This window comes from Sylvia atricapilla, chromosome 2 (assembly GCF_009819655.1).
Source record: "Sylvia atricapilla isolate bSylAtr1 chromosome 2, bSylAtr1.pri, whole genome shotgun sequence".
In the NCBI taxonomy this organism is placed as follows: Eukaryota; Metazoa; Chordata; class Aves; order Passeriformes; family Sylviidae; genus Sylvia; species Sylvia atricapilla.
In genome coordinates, this window is record NC_089141.1 from 67,218,312 (window position 1) to 67,242,004 (window position 23,693).

The window sequence follows — 23,693 nt, forward strand, 5'->3', positions numbered from 1 at the left end:
TATTTTACAACCATTCAGAATGTCACAAGATGCAACAAGATATACACCATAAGCAGTGTGCAGAAGGAAGGTGATAAAAAGAACTTTAAGAGAGTTTCTCCCCTTACCAGTAGAGCAGGGTGCAGAGTTTCAATGAAATGAATCTTGGATGGATGCACTACCAGGCTGAATTCAAAACAAACAGGCAAACTTGGAACCCAAGTTTTCAAATTATATGATACAGCAATTTCAGATGATTTGTAAAAAACACACCTATAGTTGCCATTAGCTTGTGTTGAGTGACTGCAGTGAAAAGGTCTGTTTGAGCAGCAAAGCACACCATACAAACACTTTATGGAGCATGGACAGCATTCTCCTGTGCTGTACCTGTTCTGTAAGACAATACACAAAAAACCTCCACCTCATGGAGTGTCAATTTGGCACTCTTCAAATGTACTAAAATAATTTAAAAAGTAGGGAAGAGTGTACTTAATTCAGTGAATTAAGAACAGCTCATTCAGAGCACTGGATAAAAAGGTTCTTAAAATATTTTATTTTGCCTGAAATTCAGTGTAAAAGGAAATCAATTTCCCAAATACAATTCCTTATGGCAAAATTTAGAACTTAGCGTAACAAGCATGGCAGTCAATTGTGACATTTCAATGTGAAACTAGGACTGTACAAAAATTTAAGTGCACGTTTTTGCAACCAGATACGCATACACATCAGGACAGAGGGGAAAACAAAACCAAAACAAAGGCTCAACAAAATAATCCCCAAACCAGGATCCAGTTCTTAAAATCCCTTCAAATAATTGTAAAGCACAAACAAAAATTCTACAGCTGAAGCTCTTCTCTTTAGAATGCTACTAATTCTACTTTCCTCCATTCCTACTTTGGACTTAAAAAAAAAAGGACAGGGATATGACTTACACCAGTTCTCTCCCTCTTTCCAGCAAAAGACAAAAACATGGACTAAAGAAAACACCCTATTAACTGAACTACTATCACAAAATCACAGAATATTCCAAGTTGGAAGGGATCCACAGGGATCATCAAGTCCAACACTTCAGTGAATGGCAGTACAGGCTCATATCCATCTATTTGATAAATAAGACAGTGGTTTTATGATGCACTCATTAATGAATTAATGGGGGGAAATATTAAATCAAAACACCCCACCCACTCCCTTCACAACAAAAATAAAACCCAAGACTTCAACACTTAACAAATGCGCTTCCTTTTGAAACCAGTCCAGCAAAATGCCACTAAATGGATATAAACCCAAGTCTTTCTGAGAGGCCCTTTACTGCAAAGGAGTAGGCAGTTCCCCTTCCCAAGAAGCAACTTCAGACCTCACAAACCAGAAACACTTGCTAGAAAGAGCCAATGGAGATTTTCTGTGGAGTACACGAACATTTCACATATTTTTGAATGGTGAATATGTGCTATAGTGTGAACATTCCAAGTGTTACTTCTGAAACGAAAAAATGTAATCATAAAAACACAGGAATATAAAAAATGCATTAGTTGTGTACTCAGATTTTTAGAATATTACATCCTAAGTATTCAGATTCTCCTCACATATTTTTTTAAATTATATTTCAGTACCGCATGTTATTTTTGTGGCATCAGACTTTCTTATAGAGTTGCACAGTGCAGAAATATAAAAAAATTCCTTATTGTTGGAGTACTATTCTATTTAAGATCTGACTCGCATCACTTAAATTCAGAACATCCAAACGTTTTTAAGCAGAGTACATCATGTGTGATGTAGATAAAACACGATTGAGATTGGTTTTATATATTCAGTATTATTTAAGTGTAAGTGATAGTGATTCAAGCTCCTTTTGTGAACATGGGGGTGGGGGTTGCCATTTGGAATGGTCTTTTGTCTTTTTTTTTTTTTTCTTTTTTTTTTTTTTCCATCATGAAGGACCATTGCCTTAGCTTTTTTGGTTATTGCTTTTTTTCTTTTTCTTTTTTTTTTTTTTTTTTTTAAGACCATTCCATTTCTTTATTTTTTTAACATCTTAAAGTCGTAAGGACTTATATGCAAAGCAGTCATACACTTTATCATTAAAACCCATAGGTAAAATACGTACACAAATCCAACAAAAGGCTAGTACATAGTAAAGCCTAAGCATACTACTATGCAATATTATGAATACATAACTTTAGAGACTTCGGTTTAGTACTGTTATCTATTCATTTCTGAAAACATTCACAAAGATTTTAAATGCAAATTTTCATTCCGTATCTGGAATAGAACAAAAATTATCTATGTTATAACAACTTTTGGTCATTTGTGTTTGACCAATTCAGTAAATTACAAAGAACCCAAAGAATTCTGTAACTTTCTGTAGAACTATGTAATAAAAACATTGCATATGTTCCTAGTATGATGTCTTTAGCAATCATTTACTGAAATGTAACTCAAACATAAATCTCTCAAAATTTATAACTGACCAACTGCTTTTTAATCTATATCTGAATCCAACTTCATCACAAAACCCCTTTTAATACAAAGATGCAGAAGTACATTAGGTAATACTAATGCAACACAGGTGCAGTTCTAGCGTTGTCATTGATCAGTTGAATCATCTTCTCCATGAACGAGATTCGTTCTCCTCTTCCTCTTCATCATCATCTTGAAGCAGTGAGTCATCCACCAAAGATTCTTCCTGAAACTTCAAGAGAAAAATGTGATAACTGTTATACCACAAAATTTTAAAAATCAAAAGGCAAAGTACAAATCCCTGGCACTTGCACTTTAATAAAGAAAAAAATTTGATTGTGAATAGGTAAACATTACTGCTTTCAAAAAAATACACTGGATGTGTATGTCTTATATACATATATTACTACACGGCAAATTAAACATTTTTCAATAGACATTAAGATGACCATTACACATGCACCTCATCCATAAACAGCTCTTCTTATTCTTCAGCATATCATTCATGTCCAAACTGCTATGTATACAACAAAATGAAACTTAATATGCTATGTGACAAACTAATGGGTTTTTGCATGTTCACAGTATCTATGTCTATTTTCATCCAAGCCCTTAATCCACCTGTTCCACAGTATCAAAGAGGTTGAATCTGGGATTTTTGATTCTGACAGCTTAATCAAGATTACAATCAATACAAAATTTAAACAATTAAGGCAGGGAGACAGGGATTTAGAGAAATTCGGACAAACTGTATTAGTGTGTTTTCAATTCCATTCCATAACAACATAGTAACTTGGCAGACTTCAAAGCTTTTGAATGTAAGTTGCTTGAATTTCTATCTATATATGGACACAGGAGTGTATATAAACTACCTTATCTTGGAAACTTTTTCATGGTAACACCTAACATAGCAAACTCCGCCACAGTTAAAGAAAGGACTAAAACACAAGGATGTCTTTTCCTAGAAAAACTGCCCAGCTGTTAGCAGCTGTGTTCTTTCTTGCCTGTTCTTTGTGTCTAAGGAATTACAGGTTTTTGACCACAGTATTTCCAAATTCAGCAAGATATGTGAAGGCTGACTTGCAAAATTATCAAGTTTTCTGAGAGAGAAGACACTCTAGGCTGAAGAAAGCCTAGAACTAAGCCTTCTCTCTTTCCAGTCGGCTCTTTTACAAGAGAGAGAAACTACTATCTTCATTACTCTTGCATACAGAAAGTACAGTTTCAAAAGGAGCTCTGATGACATCTGACCCATCTGTCAATGTATGCCTGAGTAGTCTGACCTGGACCAAAACACAGAATCTTTCTGAAGACTCAGATTCTTTCCTGATATTCCCTGATGTCCAGTGAGCTAAAATACAACAGTGCAACAGTCAAAGAGGAAGAGTTCTGGGCAGCGCACAGTGCAGAACTCTACAGAGCAAAAGACTGAGTGGTAGTAGAGATGATCAAAAAGCCAGGTTTCCATAGAGGGGAAAAACTATAGGGAGAGAAAATAACTCAGGGGAAGTATGACAGTGTCCCTGTAGATTAAGGATCTTCAAGAAAGCGAAGAGAGAATATTTAGGTGGCAGATTCAACAGAACAAGACTTATTCAGGCAAGATATAGTTGAATAGTAGCATTCCCTCTTACAGGACATTACTGTTATCAGATGTTATTCAGATTCCAAAGAAACCAGATAAATTAATACAATAAACACGTCAAGTCCTTTTAACAACAAAGAAACCACATCTCTGACTCTAGAGGACCCTGAACTGCAAACCCCTGATGATTAAAAGCTTATCTCTACTTACACTCTTCCTAGGAATCAGTTGTTGACTTAGCAGACTCAACTCTTTTGTTAGGCACCCAGATGCAGAACATAAGGCATCTGGGAAGACCAGATGCTTTTATAATTAGCTGGCTACTCACGAGGGTTTTTCTAAAGCGCTCAAGTCCAAAAGACTTTCCTCTTATTTTCATAAATGGACTGGGAATCTTGTTTCGTTACTAAGAATCTCACTCAGCTGTATTATGTAGTATTTTTTTCTTTTTCTGAGACAAAATTCTCCATTTTATTCAGATCTTAAGCCTGTTACCTTCTCTAGCACAGTATTCAGCTGAACTAACATGGCAATATATAAATGGAAAAATGAAGAAAGCCTTTTCCATGTGTTTACGTCAGCTGCTATAAATTAAGTAAGTAGGAAGTAGAGAAAAACAATGAACAGCTAAGGATTTCAATCCAAGTTCAACTCCTAGGTATTTCCCACAGGAATAATTAGCTAAGGCAGTTAAAAGACAGATCTGTGCAGTTCACCTACCAAAGAATCTGTACTTTCCTTCCTTTACTCTGCTGAACTGTTTGCATATGCCTGCATGCCCTTCCTTCATTACACAAAAAGTCCCAGTGAAGTGGTTATTCAAGAAGACCTCTCAATAATGCAGTCTACTTGCATCAACACACTGCTGTTGATATTCCCAGGCAATACTTCCTTGAAGGAGATGTGACAAAATACCTAAGATGCTCTGAAGATTCCATAATACAGTCTCTTGTTCACTCACAGCTCGTGATCATCTGACAATGCTTGAGGTTTGTGTACATGAGGAAAGTAGCACTCCTTAAACTGGAATGCACAAATGTCTAATCTGTCTATCTTCAATTGGCACACAAGAAACAAATTAGCATTTTTGGAGACAGGAAGCCAACAGATAAAGTATCTTTCCTCAGGAAGAAAACAGAAAGTGAACCACCAGCAAGTGGAAGAAAACTAACCATATTTGGTTCTATCAAAGCACAGAAGCTGCATCTGTGGTAGATCTGCCAAAATGCCACAGGAAAAAGATGCAGACAAAATATTGTCATCGAGTAAGTCAAGGTATACTTCCACATCAACCTTTCAATGCCAATTTTGTGGATATAGTTAACAGACAGTAAATAAATTTGGAAAAATTGCTTGACTTTATCCCCAGGTGACATTTATTTTTCTGAATTCACAAACATAAGTATTTTGAGTGTAATGAGTTAGATTGCATCAATACATATTGCCCCACTATTCCTACATTAACCAATTAGGATGACTTGGACACAGCTGTAGTATCTGTCATGCACCATGATGAAGACTAACACTCAGCAAGGGTACTTCAGAAGTCTGAATGATGTCACAAAATGCTCTGAATTATTCCTTCACCTGTATCCTCCAAGCCATATCTATAAAGAAAAACTAGAGTCTAAAATATATCCTCTAAGAAATTAGCGCCAAAAGCAGATGGCACAAACACATTTTGGACAAAATCCTCAATCTCTCCCATGCAAGTTCAATCCTGTGCCATCCATTTTCTAGATATATCCTCTAAAGCTTTTTGTTAATTAAAAAATACAAGTATGAATCTACAGATAAATTTTCTTTCTGAAAAAGCTGTATTATTTCATCTTAAAAAAGAAAAATTAAAATAAGAAAAAAAAAAAAGTAAAAGCAAGCTTACTTCTTCTTCATCAGGTTCAGCTTCTTCTGTTTCAATAGCTGACATACTAGCAACAGGCTTGTTCCATGCCAACTTCAGCTCTTGTCCTTTGAAACGAGATCCATGAATTGCAGCCTAAAACAAGTTTAACTATCTTAGTTACACGTGACTTTACAAAAGAAAGTTTAAGTTGTAATATGTTCATACTGAAGTACTGTTACTAGGTTAAATGAAACAACTTCATTCACTGCACATGGAATTCATACATCCTTTGAGGAAAATGATGAAAATACTTTCGAAAGAAAATAAACTTGGAAAACCATAAATCATTTGGTAATGTGGGTAACATACTGAACCAATACCTTCCTGTTTTTTAGTATTATTTTGCTCAGCTCTTCAAAGACAGACACAAAACTATTAATGCATAACTTACTGGAAGAAGACACACCACAAATTATTTAATGTATTTTTAAAAAACCCAACAACCAAACAACTGAAAAAAAAAGCCCCTTTGTGATTACAATTTAATCTACTGGAAAACGTTCCACTTCCTGTAAAGCTGTTGTAATTGAAATGTAAAAAAATTTAACTTATGGGATATTCATGTCTTTCTAAGTATCAGCTGCATTAAGTGGCTGCTTTGGAAATAGTATGTTCAAATTAAAGTAACATGAATGAGCATAAATCAGCATTAGCAACATTCCGAAATAACCGTCATGGTCACAAAAGATTTATAGTACAATCTGAAAGTACAGCATAATGTGAAATGTAGAAACAATTACATGTTCAATGACATCTGAACATGAATTGTGTGATATTAAAGTCCCCAGGTATAAATTTTAAATCTGTACATATAAATTTATGATAAATTTAAAAGATTCTATGCTTATTAAAATGCAGCTCAGGAGCTTTTTGTCCACGGTCTCATCACAATGTCACACAAGTAGGATTTTTAGAAGTACTTATATGTGACATTTAGGTACAGAAATAACTTGTAATCTTTGGAAGAAATTACTACTTCATAAAAATGCAACATCCTACAATAGGGAATCTTCCTCTTCCTTCTAGGCTAGAACATATATGATCATAAAGCCTAAGCCTATTTTCATTTAAGGAAGTAAAATATAAGCTACATTTACTTTATAAATTGCCTCAGCAAAGGTTTTTAATGATTACCTTCTACAACTTCTCAAATTGCCAGCCTTAAGCTGCAATGCTTTAGTTGTACCTCAAATTGCCATCATTAATGCTTTAGTTATAAACACAGACATTCCAATGGAAATATATTTAGTATGTAAGAATATCCTAAAGAAAATACAAATTTTCCTAGGTTTGATTGAACCCAGCTTTCAAAAAGATCTTCATTTGAAAATGAAGGTGAAATTAGACACACAAGTTTAATCAAACACAAAATTGACAATTAAATGTTTTAATGCTCACTGGAACACAGACATCTCAAACACTGATCATAAATCCCGATCCTTCAGTGAACCATACTCCATCTGGGAGAAGTAAAGACTTTATTTGGATAGTCCACAAAACAAATTATTGTTCTATATCTTCTTTTCAGGGAAGCAGAACTTCCTCTCCACACCTAAGAGTATTTCTTATGTAAACTACAATGTCAAAGAATATGAAACTGCAAAAAGAAGTACCAATACCAGGAAGCACCAAAACTAAAATCCCAACTTAAATTCAATTCATTTATGAATATAGTAATTACAGCAGCTATTATCTTTGAACAAAACTTCTGTTCACTGTTGAACTGTGCTCCTTCAATATAGCCGTACAGTACTGTTTTTCCCCTATCAGTCAGTATGCACCATATACCATTAATTGTACCTCCTTTTTTACAGAATAAATATTATCTTCATATCCTTAGTGCTCATCACTGCTGTAGCTAAGAGTTCCACAAACAAAACAGAATTCTATGTTTTCTGTAAAACTTCTTTGGCACATGGGTATCAAAATATCTAACCATAAAGGACACTCTAAGTGTTCAAAACTATTGTCCCCAGCAGTTACTCCGCACTATAAATAGCAGTTATTTTTGTCAATCAGCTCACTGGTGCCTCAAGATGGAAGAGAGAATAGTCTGACCAGGTATGAAAACTGCATTTGGGTAAATTCCACAAGATAAAATATGTGCAAAATACAAACATAAAACGAAATCTTTCCATACAGCCATACTGCAAATATGAATCCATTCTTTCTGTATTCCTGCCAGAGACACAAGGATTTTAAACAAAAAAAAATCATTTGCAGAACTATGCTCATTAATTTGTTCAGGACCACATAATATTATATGCCTATACCAGGGGCCAAGTAAGGCAGGAATCCTGATGAGCCAAATGTATTAAGTTTTAATGATCCATATGTAATGATACTGAATTATAACGTAAGTCAACTCTGGACTTTAGTTTCTAGAAGTTACTTCTGCAATTTCAAAAATTTCTAAAAAATATGCTAAAAAGGGAGGAAGAAGAATCAGATCAAATCTCATTTACACGACCACAGCCTTTCAGACAAAAATAAACCAAACTGATCTCAAAGTAAATATACAGTCCTGACTTTACAGGATGTCAATGAAACTCCAGGTAGACTATGAGGGTACAAAGTCTTCAGGTGAAGAAAACTGACAATTAAATGAAGATAAACCAAGACATCTAAATATCAATTCCTAAGTGTTTCTCTTAATATCCCTCTTACCTCCTGCACTTTGCTTCGCTATAAACCTAATTCCTTAAGTATTTCAATACTATGCAGTTCTGACACTTTATTTAATCTTTCGTGTCAATAGTTTTAGAATAGCTAGCAGCATTATATTTAATCAAATGCAGAAGTGTAACAAACTAAGTATTTGAATGCTGCAGTGTATTTTCAAGAAAGATTATACTCACAGCTTCAGCTTCTGCTCTTGTTTTAAAAGTAATCACCGCATGGAGAGAAGAGTCATCTATCTGGCAATCTTCAATTTCACCATATTGCTTTTGATAAATAAACAAAATAAAAAAAAGTTTAGTAAAATAGTTCTCCCACCTCTAAAAATGCAGTCCTAGATCAAATGCCCTCAAAAAAAGAGTAGAAAATTAGAACAGTGTGTATTTCACAGCCTTAATGTCAGAGGACTTGTTCAAGAATACAGTTACTTGTATTTGCATTGCTAAAACACCAAAGTGTTCTTGTCTCTGGATTTCCCAATTCCTATAGCTATGGGGTAAAACTATGATAGAAGTAAAAGGCTGCTCTGCTTCACTATTTCTCTTCTGATTAGAAAAATGATTCCATTAGCGTGTTTATGAAACTCTTCAACAGAAGTATTTCCTCAAGTCAGGAGCTGTAGAAAAAGTTTGAAAACTTAACTGCATTTCAACATCTTAATAACATGACCTATCTATTCCTGTATTGGCTGCGATGGACTGCTATCTTTGATCCTGCCATCACTGTAAGCTGCAAAGGCCAACAAAAACGCACATCTGTGCAAGTGCAACAAAACCCTGTGCACAGGGCTGTGGTATCATATCACAGAAACAGAAATACAGCTCAGACCATTTCCAACGGAATTTTGAGCAAGTTTAAAACAGCAAATTAGCAACCTGCAAAATTAAATAATTGATTTTTTTTCTCAGTGTTATCCTACTAAGACTGTGAATAGAATTGCATTTGTTCATGTTACTAAGTTTCTTTCTGATTAACATTTGAGCTTGTTAAGGATAGCGAGTTTCCTATAATAAGAGACACAGGCCCTTGTTTGATTATTTTATTTTTTTTTTAAAGCTTCTTGCATGACTGCCTGACAAGAAATATTAAGTACACTGACTGGACTATAATTTAGTGGACTAATTGGCTCCTGGACTTCTCCCTTCAAAGAGGACCACTGCAACTAAATGCTGGGGAAAAAAAACCCCAAACAAACAAAGGGAAGAGTGGCACGGATGGAGATTCACATAATATTCTTAGCATTTATTCTACAAAATAAACTAATTTCCTTTTATTATACTATTTTTTTAACTCGAAAATAAATGTTTTTATAAATTTTATTGATTTTTCATACTATATTTGCAAATAAAAATTTGCTAAAAATTATGTATGCCAATTTATCATTTTTTTAGACTAAAATAGAAAAAAAGTAGAAAAATATCTGACTTCTCAAGCTTAAGTACATGATTAGATAGAAATGTTTGGATGCCTCTTCAAGATCTACATATAATTGCACAATTTTCACTCTGACTTTTAAATTCAGAAAGTTGGGCAAAAGCACTGAAGATGTTTGAAGAAAATTTTCGTTAAGGACTTATTAAGATACTTCAACAAAGACAAACAGGTACTGAAAGTTTGGCAATAAAACAATCTTAGTTCTCACCATTCCCTCAGTTATTTTATCTTTTTGTACCTAAAATATTGTAAAAAATTTACATATGTCCTGAGCAAATAAATATCACATGCTGTTTTTCTTTCTAAGAAAATTAAAAAGCCTTGTAAATGCTATGTGATTACAGCTGTAACTAGCTGAAGCAATAGTATATTTTTCCTGCTTTACCTTTTCCTAATGCATCCTCTGTGTATCATGCTAAAGATTCATCCCTACATAATATTTCCAGATGAACTGAATCGGGAGAAAACAAGTCATTCGAGGGAAGGATGTTACCCAAGGGGGGGGAAAAAAGTGCAGTTGTGACATACCGCAAAGTGGGGCAGAAGATCCTCTCTGTCGCTTTCGGTGAAGGCCGAGATTTCCAGCGCCCTGGGCCGATGATCCACCACGGCGTGCACAGGAACTCCTCTGCCTCTGCCCCGGCCCCGGATTCCTCGGCCTCTGCTGCGCGATGCCCCCCGGCCCCTGGCGTGAACCCCTCTGCCACGGACTGAGGAGAGAATCCCCCGCTTGGCAGCCTGAGATGGTCACACATAATGCATTGATAAGATTAAAATTCACTATCTACATGCTTAGATAGAATGAACACACACATATTCTGATGTTGCCAAAAAACACATTCCCAAGAAACACCCAGAAAGAGCAGCTTGCAAGCCTTCAAAGAACAGAAGGTGAACATTTAAATAACGTTGAAAAGCTAATTAACTAAAGGATAATCATTACCAGACCAATTATGGGATGGAAATAGGAAACAAGAACCAGGTACCAAAAGAGTCCTTATCTGTGAAGGTAAACTCCTCATAGGAAAAAGCAACTGCTGTACAACTGAAATTTCATTATCAAAATTTCTTGATATGGTGTCTACCTACTTAATTAGTCTCTTTATCTGTTTGTCTTGGAAGTTTAGGCAAGACTTTTATTCTGACCAGAACTATCACAACTTAAGAGCTTTTGGCCTCAGAATTTGGGGTGTGAAACAAAGGTTTCTAAGGGGCACCTCCAAGGACAAAATATTCACTGAACACTTGGCTCAATGTACTCAAAAATACCCATTCCCACAGTATCTGTGTACCCATTCCAAAAACCTGTCATATACTATTAAAAACAATCAATAGGCCAATGACAGTGCCAGTGATTTGAAAAATAATTTCCAGAAGTTAAGTTTTGAAAGACACCTCTCAGGTATCTAATTTCTATGTCAGCAGCAAGAAAAAACATCTTTTCAAACCCAAACAGATCTGCCATAGGAATCAAATGTTAAATGAAATCACCATGTTTTTAATAAATTCTACAGTGTTTACAAACTCATGCAGCAATGGCACTACTTAAATGCATGTCAGTGATATCACCTATGAGCAGATAATTTTCTTATGTCTTTATTCATTAAATTATTCATGTAATTTTACAGTAGTATCTAGTTTGTTTTTTAGTTTTTTATAAACAGAATCCTGTGGTATTTTTGGGGTATTACTAGTTTTGTTCTTTGCTTGGGGCTTTTTTTTAACATTTTAAAATGTTTAAATGAGTAATTAGGGGCATGCTAACTAAACAAACAAGCTGTAAACTATTTGGATTTTCTTTCAGTAAAGTCAGGGTCACCTGAATAGAAAAGCAGGTTATGAGTCAAAAAAGCAACACATAAAATATTCTAGGAGTCAAAGCGACAAGCACAATGTGTGAATAAAACTTTTTGAAATGATTTTTAAGAATACTGAAGAATTAAGCAAACATCACCAGGGGGAAAAAAAACCACATCCCTCTTGTAATTTGTACAAGGGTTATACTTCGTGCTGTTTCCTGAAACATATAAGTGTGCATCACTGGCGATCCTGTTTTTCTCCACCTACTTCTGTTGGTACTTGCTAAAGTCTTCAAAAATTCATTTAAATATGTGTGTCCCGAAAGAGCTCTTTTTTACCTAACTCAAAATACAAACATTTAATGAGAGACAGAGTAGGATTAGCGCGCTCAACTATGATGCAACACTATCTCGAATGTGCACCTACTATTTTACATATCATTCAATTCACATATTTTCTGAGATGTAGAATCTACAAACAAGCTTTCAGTACACTTATACAGTATTACCCACCATCAGAAAATACATTGTTAACATAAGCTTTTGTGTCACCTCTATTCAATTGGCTTGCTTTATTAGCAAAACTGTTTCCACAATTACCAAAGCTGCATAACAATTTCAATTTTAAAGTAGGATTTTAAAGCAACTTCATGCATTGTATTCATATGCATGTATTCATATGCACTGTATTCACATGTATGTATTCATATGCATGTATCCATAGGCACTGTATTCATAAGACATGATCAAGCTTCATAACAACAAGGGTGATTTAAGCAGCTCTGCTTAACAGTAAAGAAAGATAAGATTATCGAGCGATTCAAGTAGATATTACACAAGGCAAGAAGTGAAATATAACATAGAGTAATACCCACAGCATTTGTAATTTCTCAAAATTAGGCACACATATGAAGAATTTTGTACAGCCATCACATTTTTTTTTAAAGCAAGCCCTTGAAGAAAAGATTGTGTTTCTACATATTGAATACTTCTTGAAACACTGTATTTGCTTTTGTTAAGTTCTCCCCTTGAAACCAACACTGTAATAATAGCAGTTTTGGCACCTCAGGCTTTTTTGATTAATCTCATTAAAAGGATGCTAACACTTAAGAACAAAAGATCAGGCAGTGTTTCTTAACTTTTCTGTGTCAAACACAAAACAACCTTCAGGCAACAATTTAAAAACACTCCATATTCTCAAGAAAGCATTACTATCACAAATCTATAAAGTATCATGTCATCTATAAAGTATCATGTCATCTAAATAGTTACAGAATTTAAACAGATTAGCAATTGCAATTAAAGACAATACTATTTCGGAATTCCACTGAAGTACAGAAAGTGTTTTTTTTAAATATTATTGTTAAATGCCTCCACCTACATGCAACTTACCACTGCACTGTGGATAAAAACAGTTCATGATACAATACTCAAGCTAATAAACATAAAAGAAAATATTTGATTAAAAGTTAATTGATATAAAAGAAGACATAAACATACTTCCAGCTGTAGTTCTGTATATTTTCGTCTTAATTCAGTAACTTCCTCCCCAGCTTGCATCTTCTTGTATAAATCCAGTTCAGTATCTAGTAACTCCTTCTGCATCTAAGAAATTGTTAAGGTAAATTATTAGTTCCACAGTTCACATTCTCTACTAAGGAATGTTCAATAAAAAGCTGTAACTTTGCAGGTATACTGCTTATTACACTGGGTTTCTACCTTCAAAAACAAACCAAGACCAAGCTTAGGAGCCATCATGGCAAGGTGAAACTTCCATCCGAGCTTTGCGAATGTCAAACCTTTTAGACTACCTAACAAACCCAAAGGTAATGAAATTTCTTCTAAAGATACATACAGTAAAAATTCACCATTATATGGTTATGGTGATGAGATGAACTAAAACCAAAAAAAGGCAGCACAGCTATCAATGAATACAAGATCTATGATCAGTACTGAGAAAAAGCATCCAAGTTTATTACAATGTCATAATGCAAAAGCACAAATGGTAGTTCTGTTCAGTCCACAGTGAAAGAACACAGGAAGTAACAAGACCTTTGCTAACAAAAGACTGATCTCTAATGCACTCAAAACTACCTTCCAGGACACAGTATTTAAAAAAAAAAATTACAGTTCAGAAAACATATATGAAACAGAAAGGTATCTCTGAACCCCGATTAGGACATGTTCACCCGAATCACTGAGGTGCAAAGAAAGATTTACGTGACCACGAAAACTTAATTTGGAGTTTCGATCCAAAGTGAAACTTCTCTGTCTTCTTTTCTTTAATGGAAGAAGCAGGACCCAAACATTTCAATGACATCACAAATGAAGGCTAGCTATAAAAAAAAACTACAGAGGACTGTAAAACAGTTCACATTTACACGTGTTGATTCAACACAACAGCATGGATTGTTTGCAAAGGCTGCACGTCCAAAAACAAGGGTTTTGCACTTGTGACAGCTGGAAACCATGTATCACCACTGATAAAGAAAGGTGATTTTTCTGGTTTGTTTTTTTCTCCAGGAATCTTTAAAAGAAAAAAAAAACACAACCAGATTATTCAACTGGCAACTTCAATTTCATTCAGCCTCATTTTCTGATTATCTACTGCAATGAGATGAAAAAAAACCATTATCTCCTGTATAATGGTTTTCCAAATTTTCAGAATTGGAACCAGTGTTTCTCTCAAATCCCACTGTGCTGCAATACATCAATGACATGACAAAAGAAGTACTTCTGAAGTTTAATGATGACCAGCAGTTAGCACTCACAGAGCAGTCAGTGACACTGGTGTGATGAAGACTTTTAAGATCTATCAGTGGTCTAAATGAAGACTTCTCTGTTACAGAGCTGTGCCAAGTCTGGAGAAGAAAATACCTCCATGACAAATCACGAGGCAGCAAAGGTTTCTCACTTAAGGGGGAAGAGCCTTTTGTAATCTGAATGAACTGGAAAAAGCTAAAACAAGTAAAAGATAATGGCACAGTCATGTGGGCCTCATCTTCCATATCTTCTGGGTCTTCTTCAGAGATGTCCAGGTCTTAAACATTAAAAAAATGCAAGAGAACCAAGACCAAAGTCTTTCAGAAAACTGTCAAAGTTGTAAATTTTAACCAAGGGCTCCATAAAATCCTCACTTCTACAAAAGTCAGATGGGGCTGATTTGTTTTTGCTATTTCAAATGTTAACAAAACTGCACAGATAATGGATACTTTGTCCACTACTAAGTGGGTATGTTTAAAATGTTTATTTTCCATATTTCAAAGGAAATGGAAAAGCAGCTCAAAAAATTCATTAGAACTTCAACATTAGTATGTTGCCTCACTTTCTCCTAAGTAAAAACAACTATCACACAAGGAAGTGGTGGACCAGGTTACCAAGTAAAGGGTGACATGGGCAGAAGAGATCTCCAGATAAACAAAAACTGGGTTGAAGAACCATCTCAAACATAAACTTACTAATCATACAAATGAGGGAAGGCCTACAGAACAGCATCAAAGGGACAAGATCTCCTTCCTTTTCTGGGAAATCAGTGCCTCTCTAAAGAGCTATACACTACTACACAAAACTTGTGAAATTAAGAGAAGACACTGGATATCTGTGTGCAGTTACAGGGCTACAATGTCCCTGGGATTACAGAAACATCATAGAGAAACAGAGAGTGGAATGGTACAGTGGACTGATAGTCTCTTAAGGAAGGATGAGCCAGGACAGCAAGAAGTAGGAGTTGCTCTTCATTAGAGAGTGCAGTACGAACACACAGAGCTCTGCCTGGGGACAGATGATGAGCCAGCTGAAAGTTAATGAGTCAGGACAGATGGCAGACCTATGCAGGTGATATTGCATCAGTGTGTACTACACACCATCTAGTCATGTAAAAGTAGATGAGGCCTTCCTCAGACAGCTGGAAAAAGCCTCCTGTTTGAATACCATGGGTCTGGGTAATTGCTGGAAAGGCAAGTTCATTTCCAAGAACTGCATCCTCTAAGTTCAGGAAGATGCAGGAAATAAAGCTGGCAGGACGCTTGCCTGGATGAACATGATGATTCTAACAAAACATATCCAAAACCAAGGTGTACAAGAGGTGGAGCATCAAAGGAACATAGTGAAATTGTCTGGGCATACAGGTATTGGTTTGGAAACCTGAAGCCCTCTGAGGGCTTTGAATCTGGAAGTCAGTAAGAAACAAGAAGGCTTCAACACATCAATCAGAGGAACACTGTGCTGTGAAAAATGTGGTCTGATTGCTGGACATTAAAGAGGACTTGACAACAAAGGACATGAGAACAGTGGAGGTACTCAATATTTCCTACACCTCAGTCTTTACTGGACAGACTTACCTTCCTCAATCCCATATCCTGAGAATGGAAAAGCCTGGAGCAAGAATCATAGAATCTTCAAGGTTGAAAGAGATCTTTATGATCAAGTCCAACAGCCAGCTCAGCATTCCACTTTAACCTCTAAACCACAACACTCAACACTTGATCCACACACCCGAAGGACCTTAAACACTACAGGGATGGTGACTCCACCACCTCTATCAGCAACTTATTCTATTGTCTGACCACCCTAGCAATCTATGCCCATTTTCGGGATAAATACAAATTGCTTCAACTTTTTCCTGACTAACTAAAAAAGAAGCTATAGTTGAGTACATAGAAGTAATTTCAGTATTTCTTTCTGGTATTTCTTTTCAAGGCTGTGATATGTTTAGGAACAGATACTTCTATAAAAAGCAAAATACTGCATTTTCAAAACGTCTTTAGGCAGCTGGAAAACTTAAAGCCACGTATCAACAAGAATGGTAGCAGAGGAAAAAGCTCTTCTCACAAGTAAAATCCAAATATGGGCACCAAGATCAAAGGAAAACTGACCAGTATAATCTGCAATCTTAAAAGGTTAATATACTGACCAATTTTCCTGACACAAAAAGTCACAGGAAATTATGTACTAGTACAATTTGTTCTGTGTATTAAGCCTAACCAGAAGATATCTGTGCTGCCTAACTATAATCTTTTCACATAAGAAATATGATTTTCGTAATTTCTATTAAAATTTTAATACATCAATAGACTATGCACAAGGCACTGGACAAAGTAAAACAAAGAATCATAAGACTTTTGATTTGGTTTTTTTGATCTTCTAGATGATGCAGTATCTGTGTCAGCAGATACAGCTTTTATACAACAGCATGGTTTTAAAATTAGCTATGTTTCTTTGATAAGAAGGCAAAACTAATCTCACTTCAATGAGGACTTAAAAACTAAACCAGTTAGGGTTCTAAATACTGCTGATGGGACTACTTATTTTCATTCTTCTGAAACAAACATGTGAACTCATCTATTAAAAAGCTGATCCAAACTTGAGTACCTGAGTTTTAGTTTTCATGCTTTTTAAAGGAGCCCCTCCTCCTGGTGATACACCTTTTAATTCATCCTTCAACTTGGTGATGCTATTAGTCAAAATTTCCAGTGTTTTCATGATTTCTGCTTTGTCTTCTGACTTCATGGCTTTATTCTTCTCCAGCTTCGAAATCAGCATCTGTCCAGTTCAGGAAAAAAAAGTCTTTTTACTCAGCAACTACTACTACAGGTCTGTCTTCCAGTGGTCATTAAAACTAATGGAAAAAAACAAATACTGCATTTCTTTTGCTGGGACCTACTAATCAACACACAGGACTTAAAACACGTTGCATTAAATTAAAATCTGTCTGGATCTCTGATTAGTTTCCTAATATACCTGATATTCCTAATTCATTTGGACAGATTTGCTTAACACACTTGAATTATTTCAAAACTTTATTCAACTTAAATGACATTTTGGCTTTTTTCCTCTTCCTAAGCCTAAGTGCAGTCATGCGTAATTTTCTACATCATGCTCTGCTATTCTCATCAGACAGAACCTAGGCTTTATCTTCTCTCAAACATAAGCATGTTGCTCCCAAATTTGGCAATATCAATTAAAATTGGACGAAAATTGCATAAGCTTGTACAGCTTTAAGTGAAATAAAGTTAGATAAAATCTCTAAACTCAAAATAGTATGTTAACCCCATTCTAAGAGAATGATTATTTTATAAGCCTTTTTTTTTTTAATTCTTACAAATTCTGAAATATTTTACATGAACTGAGATTTTATAACTGAATTGGTTACTGTCTTTAACACTAATATTTTACCTTCTGTGTTTCAATGTGCTTCTCCAAAATTTCTTGCTTCTTTTTCCTCACATCTTGTTGAAGTCGCAATGCTTCCTAGAAGCATAAAAAGATTACAGAAAGTTTCTAGACTTTGAAACATAATGCCAGAATAATATACTATACCTGGCAACTACACAATGTAACTTAAAATAACAGGAAAAAAATTAACAACAGGAAATGCAAGGAACTGATACTTCTAACTATGTTTTGGAATACAATGTATCACCAAACTAAAGAAAGGTCTAATTATCTTTTTGAGTTAAATCTGTGCTATGAAGACTTAATTACTTGTTCACATATAAAGTAACAACTTACACTCCACTGAAAGCTGAAAGGCAACATATTGCACTACCTCCAGAGGTACAGCATGCAAGTGTTTAGATGTGTAAGAACAATTATCTTGAAAGCAACTACGCGTCAAGCCCTACAATTAAAACAGTGTCCAGAATTGTTACAAGTAAAAAGAAAACACATTCTACTTTCTAAACTTGAAGTGTCACCCAAAGAAAAGTATCTTTTTTGTGTCTGAGCGCTCTACCTGGGAAGTGACAAGTACAGCTACTCCACCTACCAACAACAGAGCCTTGACCAGGCATGGGCAAATCGAAACGAACTGAAACTGATCAGTAAGTGACAATATTGCAGTCGGAATGAGAAGCAGGAGGAGATGCCACCCCTGCTGTGCTCAGAGCCTATTAATGGTGCTTCTAAGAAATCATTTGCTTCTTTTTCTCAAATACAGAATATAGAAGTCTTAGCAGAAAACCCTTAAGAGCCTTCATATCAACATATTTAATGGAATAGTAGAGGAGAGGCACAAGATGATCAACTGGGATCAACTGCAAGTGGAGTACCTTATACAGAGACTGTAAATGCACAACAGTAACAGAAAAAGAAATAGCAGTCAAGTTTCTGTATGCCTTCCCAAATACCAAAAAATTCTGCCACACAAAATGTTAGTAATTCAATAATGTGCAACCATTTTTCTGAAGGGAAAGGGAAGGTAAAGGGATGAATGCGAAAAATAGCTAGGGAGAGAGAAGGAAAAGAAGGAGAGTCAGTCCCACAAAATCATGGTTTTTCCTCAAGTACTAGTATATTTTAACAGTAATCTCTGAAGGCAGGAAGGAGCACAAGATCACATGAAAAAAAGAGCAAATCACTTAGGCACAACTTCAGTGTCTTCTCTCAAAAAAACTTCTACAGCTGTTATGATGAGTCAACAGTTTGTTACAAGTTTTTTGCCATTTTACAGGCATTTAGGATCTTAACTTGAAAAGTTAAGGCTCTAATTCTAAAAGCATGTGTCAGGAGACAAACATGAAATGAAATTTCAAAATCAGAACTGCTTTCTTTGAATTCTGGACCAATGGCAAAACTCACATGCAGCTACAAATTGCTAGTTCAAATTACATTAGACATAAATTACAGAAATTTAGAAGTATTTGACCAAAATCTTTAACAATTATACTAATTTCAACACTTAAGTTTGGACATAGCTTAGTATTGTATCTGTAATTTGTGGTTAAAAAACCGTAAGGCAAACAATGTCCTCTACTTTGTTTCTCTAAATGATAAGAATAAACCTGAAGAAGGAGTTTTGCTGTGCTTTCTTGAAAATTCTAAGCAAGCTAAACTATAACTGAGTGACCTGTTAAGGCCAAATATATTTTTGTTGCATTTCCTTTCTAACATGAATAAAAAAGAGAAAGCCTAGCCCTACATAAAAATAAAAATGGGTGCAGAAGATTGATAGATTAGAAACAATAAAATGCAGAGTCATAAAATTCTCAGTTCTCTTGAAGAAACAACTTTGGTCACATGTACAAAATACACTGAGAGGCCAGTTCCAGAATATTATAAGGGAGAAGAACCGTGACTATACTATACTCCCTTTCACTCACAACAGACAATTCATACCTCACCGTGTAGATTCTGATTCCAGGAAAAAGTGACATTTTGAATTTCTACAGTTTTGAAGCTGCTTACACTGCCTGAACATACACAGAAAAATAACAAAACAATGCTGAATTTTCTTGTAATATGTGGGGGGAAAAAACCCATCATAGTGAATTTAATCTTGCAACAAATTTCATCTATGTTCTTGAGATGAATATACATAATGTTCTATGTCTAGGTCACAAGTTCCCAACCTAGGTCCATTTTAAAAAGAAGTATATTTAATTTACCTGTTTTTTCTTCTGTGCTTCATTAGAGTCTAGCACGGAAGTGGAAACAACAGGCAAAGATTTCTGTGCTGCCTTCAAAGCAGCAGGGTTGTACACAGTTTTTGTCAAGCCAGTAGAAGTAGATAAAACCTATAGGAGGAAATCATTTTATTTTTTTGCCAGTGAATTTCAATCTTTTAAAAAACCCGCATGAGTGCTTAAAAATATATAAGCATCTTTTCTTTTGTCGCCTTTGATGATACGGAATATAAAAATTTGGTGTAGCAATTATATCTGGAGTTGCTGAAGTTAAACAATTTCTGAAGAGGCAGCACCACATCAGATATGTAAGGTATCAGCTTATAAATCCTCTCCACTGAGATTTCGTATGTACTTCCAAGTTTCAAATACATAAATATTTACGTATTTGAGCATAACTAAGGAAACAGAAGATGGAGATTTTTGCAAGAGTAACTGTTGTTTTTGTGTTTTGAAGTCTAAAATACAGTATTTCATGGCTGCATGAATTTTCCAAGCAAAACTTCAACATAATTTTAGAGATTAAGTTCCAACATAGAGACAACAGGGGGTTTTTTGTATGCAGTTGTTGCAAAGCAGAGCTTGCACAATCAGCAAAAAGTAACTCAAGTACAATGAAGTCTTCAACATTACACAGCAAAGGAGGAGACTCCTGCATCTCCCTGTTCTTTTTCCCACATTTGTAATGAGGTATGAAATTTCTCCATGACTGAGAACACTGATGACTGCTTTACAACCTCTCTAAAACATACTACGCACATCTCAATACCTGACAATTTGAGCTATTCTGTTTTCTTAGCATGTTCCTTAAAGTTTTTTGGGCATGCTAATATTGAAAAATCCATGGCTAAGTCCTAGAGATAATGTAGGCATGGTCTTGTCCACCTTGTTATCAAATAGAATAAAGTATGCAAATGGTATGGTTTCCAGGAGTTTGAAAATACTTTCGATCCATGTGGAAAATTAAAAGATGCATGCAGATTCTATCAGTCACCATGCACTCCATAAAATAGACAAAATGCCCACCAACAGGAGGAAAAAAAAAAAAGAGACAGACAAGAAACAGAAAGACAAAAAAGATCAAGAGATTAGAAGAATTTATAACAGGATCAGTTCATATAAATCCTTTGCACTTCAGTGTGATAGTTATACTATTTCTTCCCACAGTAAAGTGTTCTCAAGAGTATACAGTGCATAGAAAACAACAGCAAAAAGAATCAACATGTTACGGGGTATTATAGAAGGTGGTACAAAATGCAGGCTCTAAGCAGGCCGTTACAAAGATGAAGGATTTTTTCTAAATCTATTAAAGAACATTAAAGTATGCATATCCAAATCATACGGTTTCTATTACAAAGTAGCTTTAGGACAGGCTACAAGACAAACAGAGGATCAAGCAAACACAAAAATATTGACACATTCCTTTCATCCTGAACTGTCTTCAGGACAGAGTGAACCACACCACCTCGTCTCTTTTATTTAGATGTAAGGAGAGACACCACAGCACCAACACAGATATGTCAAAAGCAACACTAAGGTCTTCTAAATCGCTTAATACTATCCAAGAGAAGGAATAGTGTGAATAGCATGAATCTCTTCACAAGTCCAGAAATTTTAAGTCTCTATACAGATCCTACAAAGTCTCACAATGACTGTTTTATCACCTTTTCCTCCTGCTTTTTGGGAAAAATAGCTACCTCCTTTCTCATTGCAAAGTTCTTGTCAAACCATGCAATCCATCAGGCGCAAAAAAACCATCTAGGACATGACACCTCTGTTTTCTGACGGATGTCAATCATTTTATTTCCAATGGTTCTAGAACACAACTGCAAACTAAGCAAGGTATTTCCTTGCAAAGAGGCAGTAGTAGATAAAAATAAGTCAATCAAATTTCAGAATCCTACTAAAAATGTCAAAGAAAATTGCTGTTTCACAGCAAATCCAGTCAACAGCCCAGCTGCTCAGCAAAAATCACATCTGTACTATAAGACAACAGAACAGAAAAACACTCTAGCATACAATTTACTTTTGATAGAAAAGTGCTTCAGGATAACTCAACCCTTACACAATGAGAAAAAAAAGTATTTCCATTCAAGCTGAAGCAGACTTCCTATTTCTAAAGTAAGCATGTATTATGTATGTAAAATGTAATTCAGGAATACACAGCAAGTTATCTGCAACTAATTTAGAGCACCAAGAATGGAACTAATCAAACTTATAACAGAATACAGGCAAGAAGCCTTGATCAATGCATTTAGGTGGACGGCTCAGCTTGAAATGAATCAAAGACATATTCTCTAATATTGTAACTAATATTAACAACTTCAAGTACTGTTACCTTTCTATGCTAAAGAAAGTGAGTGAATTTTACCAGTTAGATGCCACTTAATCCATCAACTGCCATACCTAAAAGGGGTGGGAGGGGATGTGTGGGGGGAAAGACAGTGGATGCTTCACTTATTTCAGGTCAAGCTAACTCCCAACAGAAAAAATATATTGACAGAGGAATCCTGTTACCAGGCAAAACTTGCTGTCTTTCGACTAAAAATTTTCTCAAATGAATGTTAAAAACATTGGAGAAGCCTGTTCCCTGAAGTGCTAAATAGATCTGGAAAAAGGCATTACAAACTTTGCTACTGTAGTAAACACATCAATCACTTTGTATTCTGAAAATTGGAACCACTGGGCCAAAATACATAGCTCATAATCACAATTCAGATGCATCTTTCCCACCTTACCTCTCTCTGTCCTTTCTATACTGATTAATTTCCACCTTTATCTTTTCACAAGTACTGCAAATTGTAAAATCAAATAAAAAGGTAAATATTTACAGCATCAACTTTTAAGGGACACAGAAGTCCAGAAACATTTTTATAGAATCATACATAATGTCAGAATTTATTTATTTTTTAAATTTATTTTTGTATCCTTGTAAATAACTCAGGATTATGGAACAGATCAATTTCTTTTTATGACTGAATAAAAGGAACCTGATTGATTAAACAAAATCCACGAAATAACAGCTTTTGTCCTTATAATTATTTAGCCATCTGCTAATTGTACTTCCTTAAACTAACCCTTCACAAATTGTTTTTCATAGTTATGAAACAATACTGACACAACGGATTTCATTAAACAATCAATTCTACTGACAATAAATATGAGAGAAGAGAATATGAGACATTTTCTTACCTTTTCAGTTGTAGGAGTAACTGGCTTTGACACAAAACCCAGTCTATCCTTCACAGATAATTTAGTCACATTCTAAGAAAACAAGGCAAAATTATAGTTAAAATGTTCACTACAAGCATTAGCAATTTAGAAAAAGTATTTACCTAATAAAACCAGAGCCCTTTAAGCAACAAGAAAAATATTCAAACTGCTGATAAAATTCATTTTAGATATTTGATTTTGCAGCTAATGTATGTCTCTAATTGGAACACATTTGTAGTTGA

General features: G+C 35.1%; 1 protein-coding gene across 3 annotated transcripts in view; it reads right to left on the reverse strand.

The window, feature by feature from the left end:
- Positions 1 to 509: 509 nt before the first annotated feature.
- The window catches only part of RBM26 (RNA binding motif protein 26), a 52,247-nt gene continuing 29,063 nt past the window's right edge, over positions 510 to 23,693 (reverse strand). For 2 of the 3 annotated variants that reach the window (XM_066313429.1, XM_066313428.1), the window contains exons 14-22: positions 23,431 to 23,502; positions 20,221 to 20,349; positions 18,011 to 18,085; positions 17,207 to 17,377; positions 13,337 to 13,441; positions 10,566 to 10,775; positions 8,783 to 8,869; positions 5,904 to 6,017; positions 510 to 2,668 (exon numbers count right to left, since the gene is read on the reverse strand). In XM_066313429.1, the coding sequence (XP_066169526.1) occupies positions 2,579 to 2,668; positions 5,904 to 6,017; positions 8,783 to 8,869; positions 10,566 to 10,775; positions 13,337 to 13,441; positions 17,207 to 17,377; positions 18,011 to 18,085; positions 20,221 to 20,349; positions 23,431 to 23,502 (1,053 nt within the window). In that variant the 3' untranslated portion in view covers positions 510 to 2,578. The remainder of the gene's footprint in view (positions 2,669 to 5,903; positions 6,018 to 8,782; positions 8,870 to 10,565; positions 10,776 to 13,336; positions 13,442 to 17,206; positions 17,378 to 18,010; positions 18,086 to 20,220; positions 20,350 to 23,430; positions 23,503 to 23,693) is intronic. The other variant, XM_066313430.1, reaches the window with a different exon arrangement.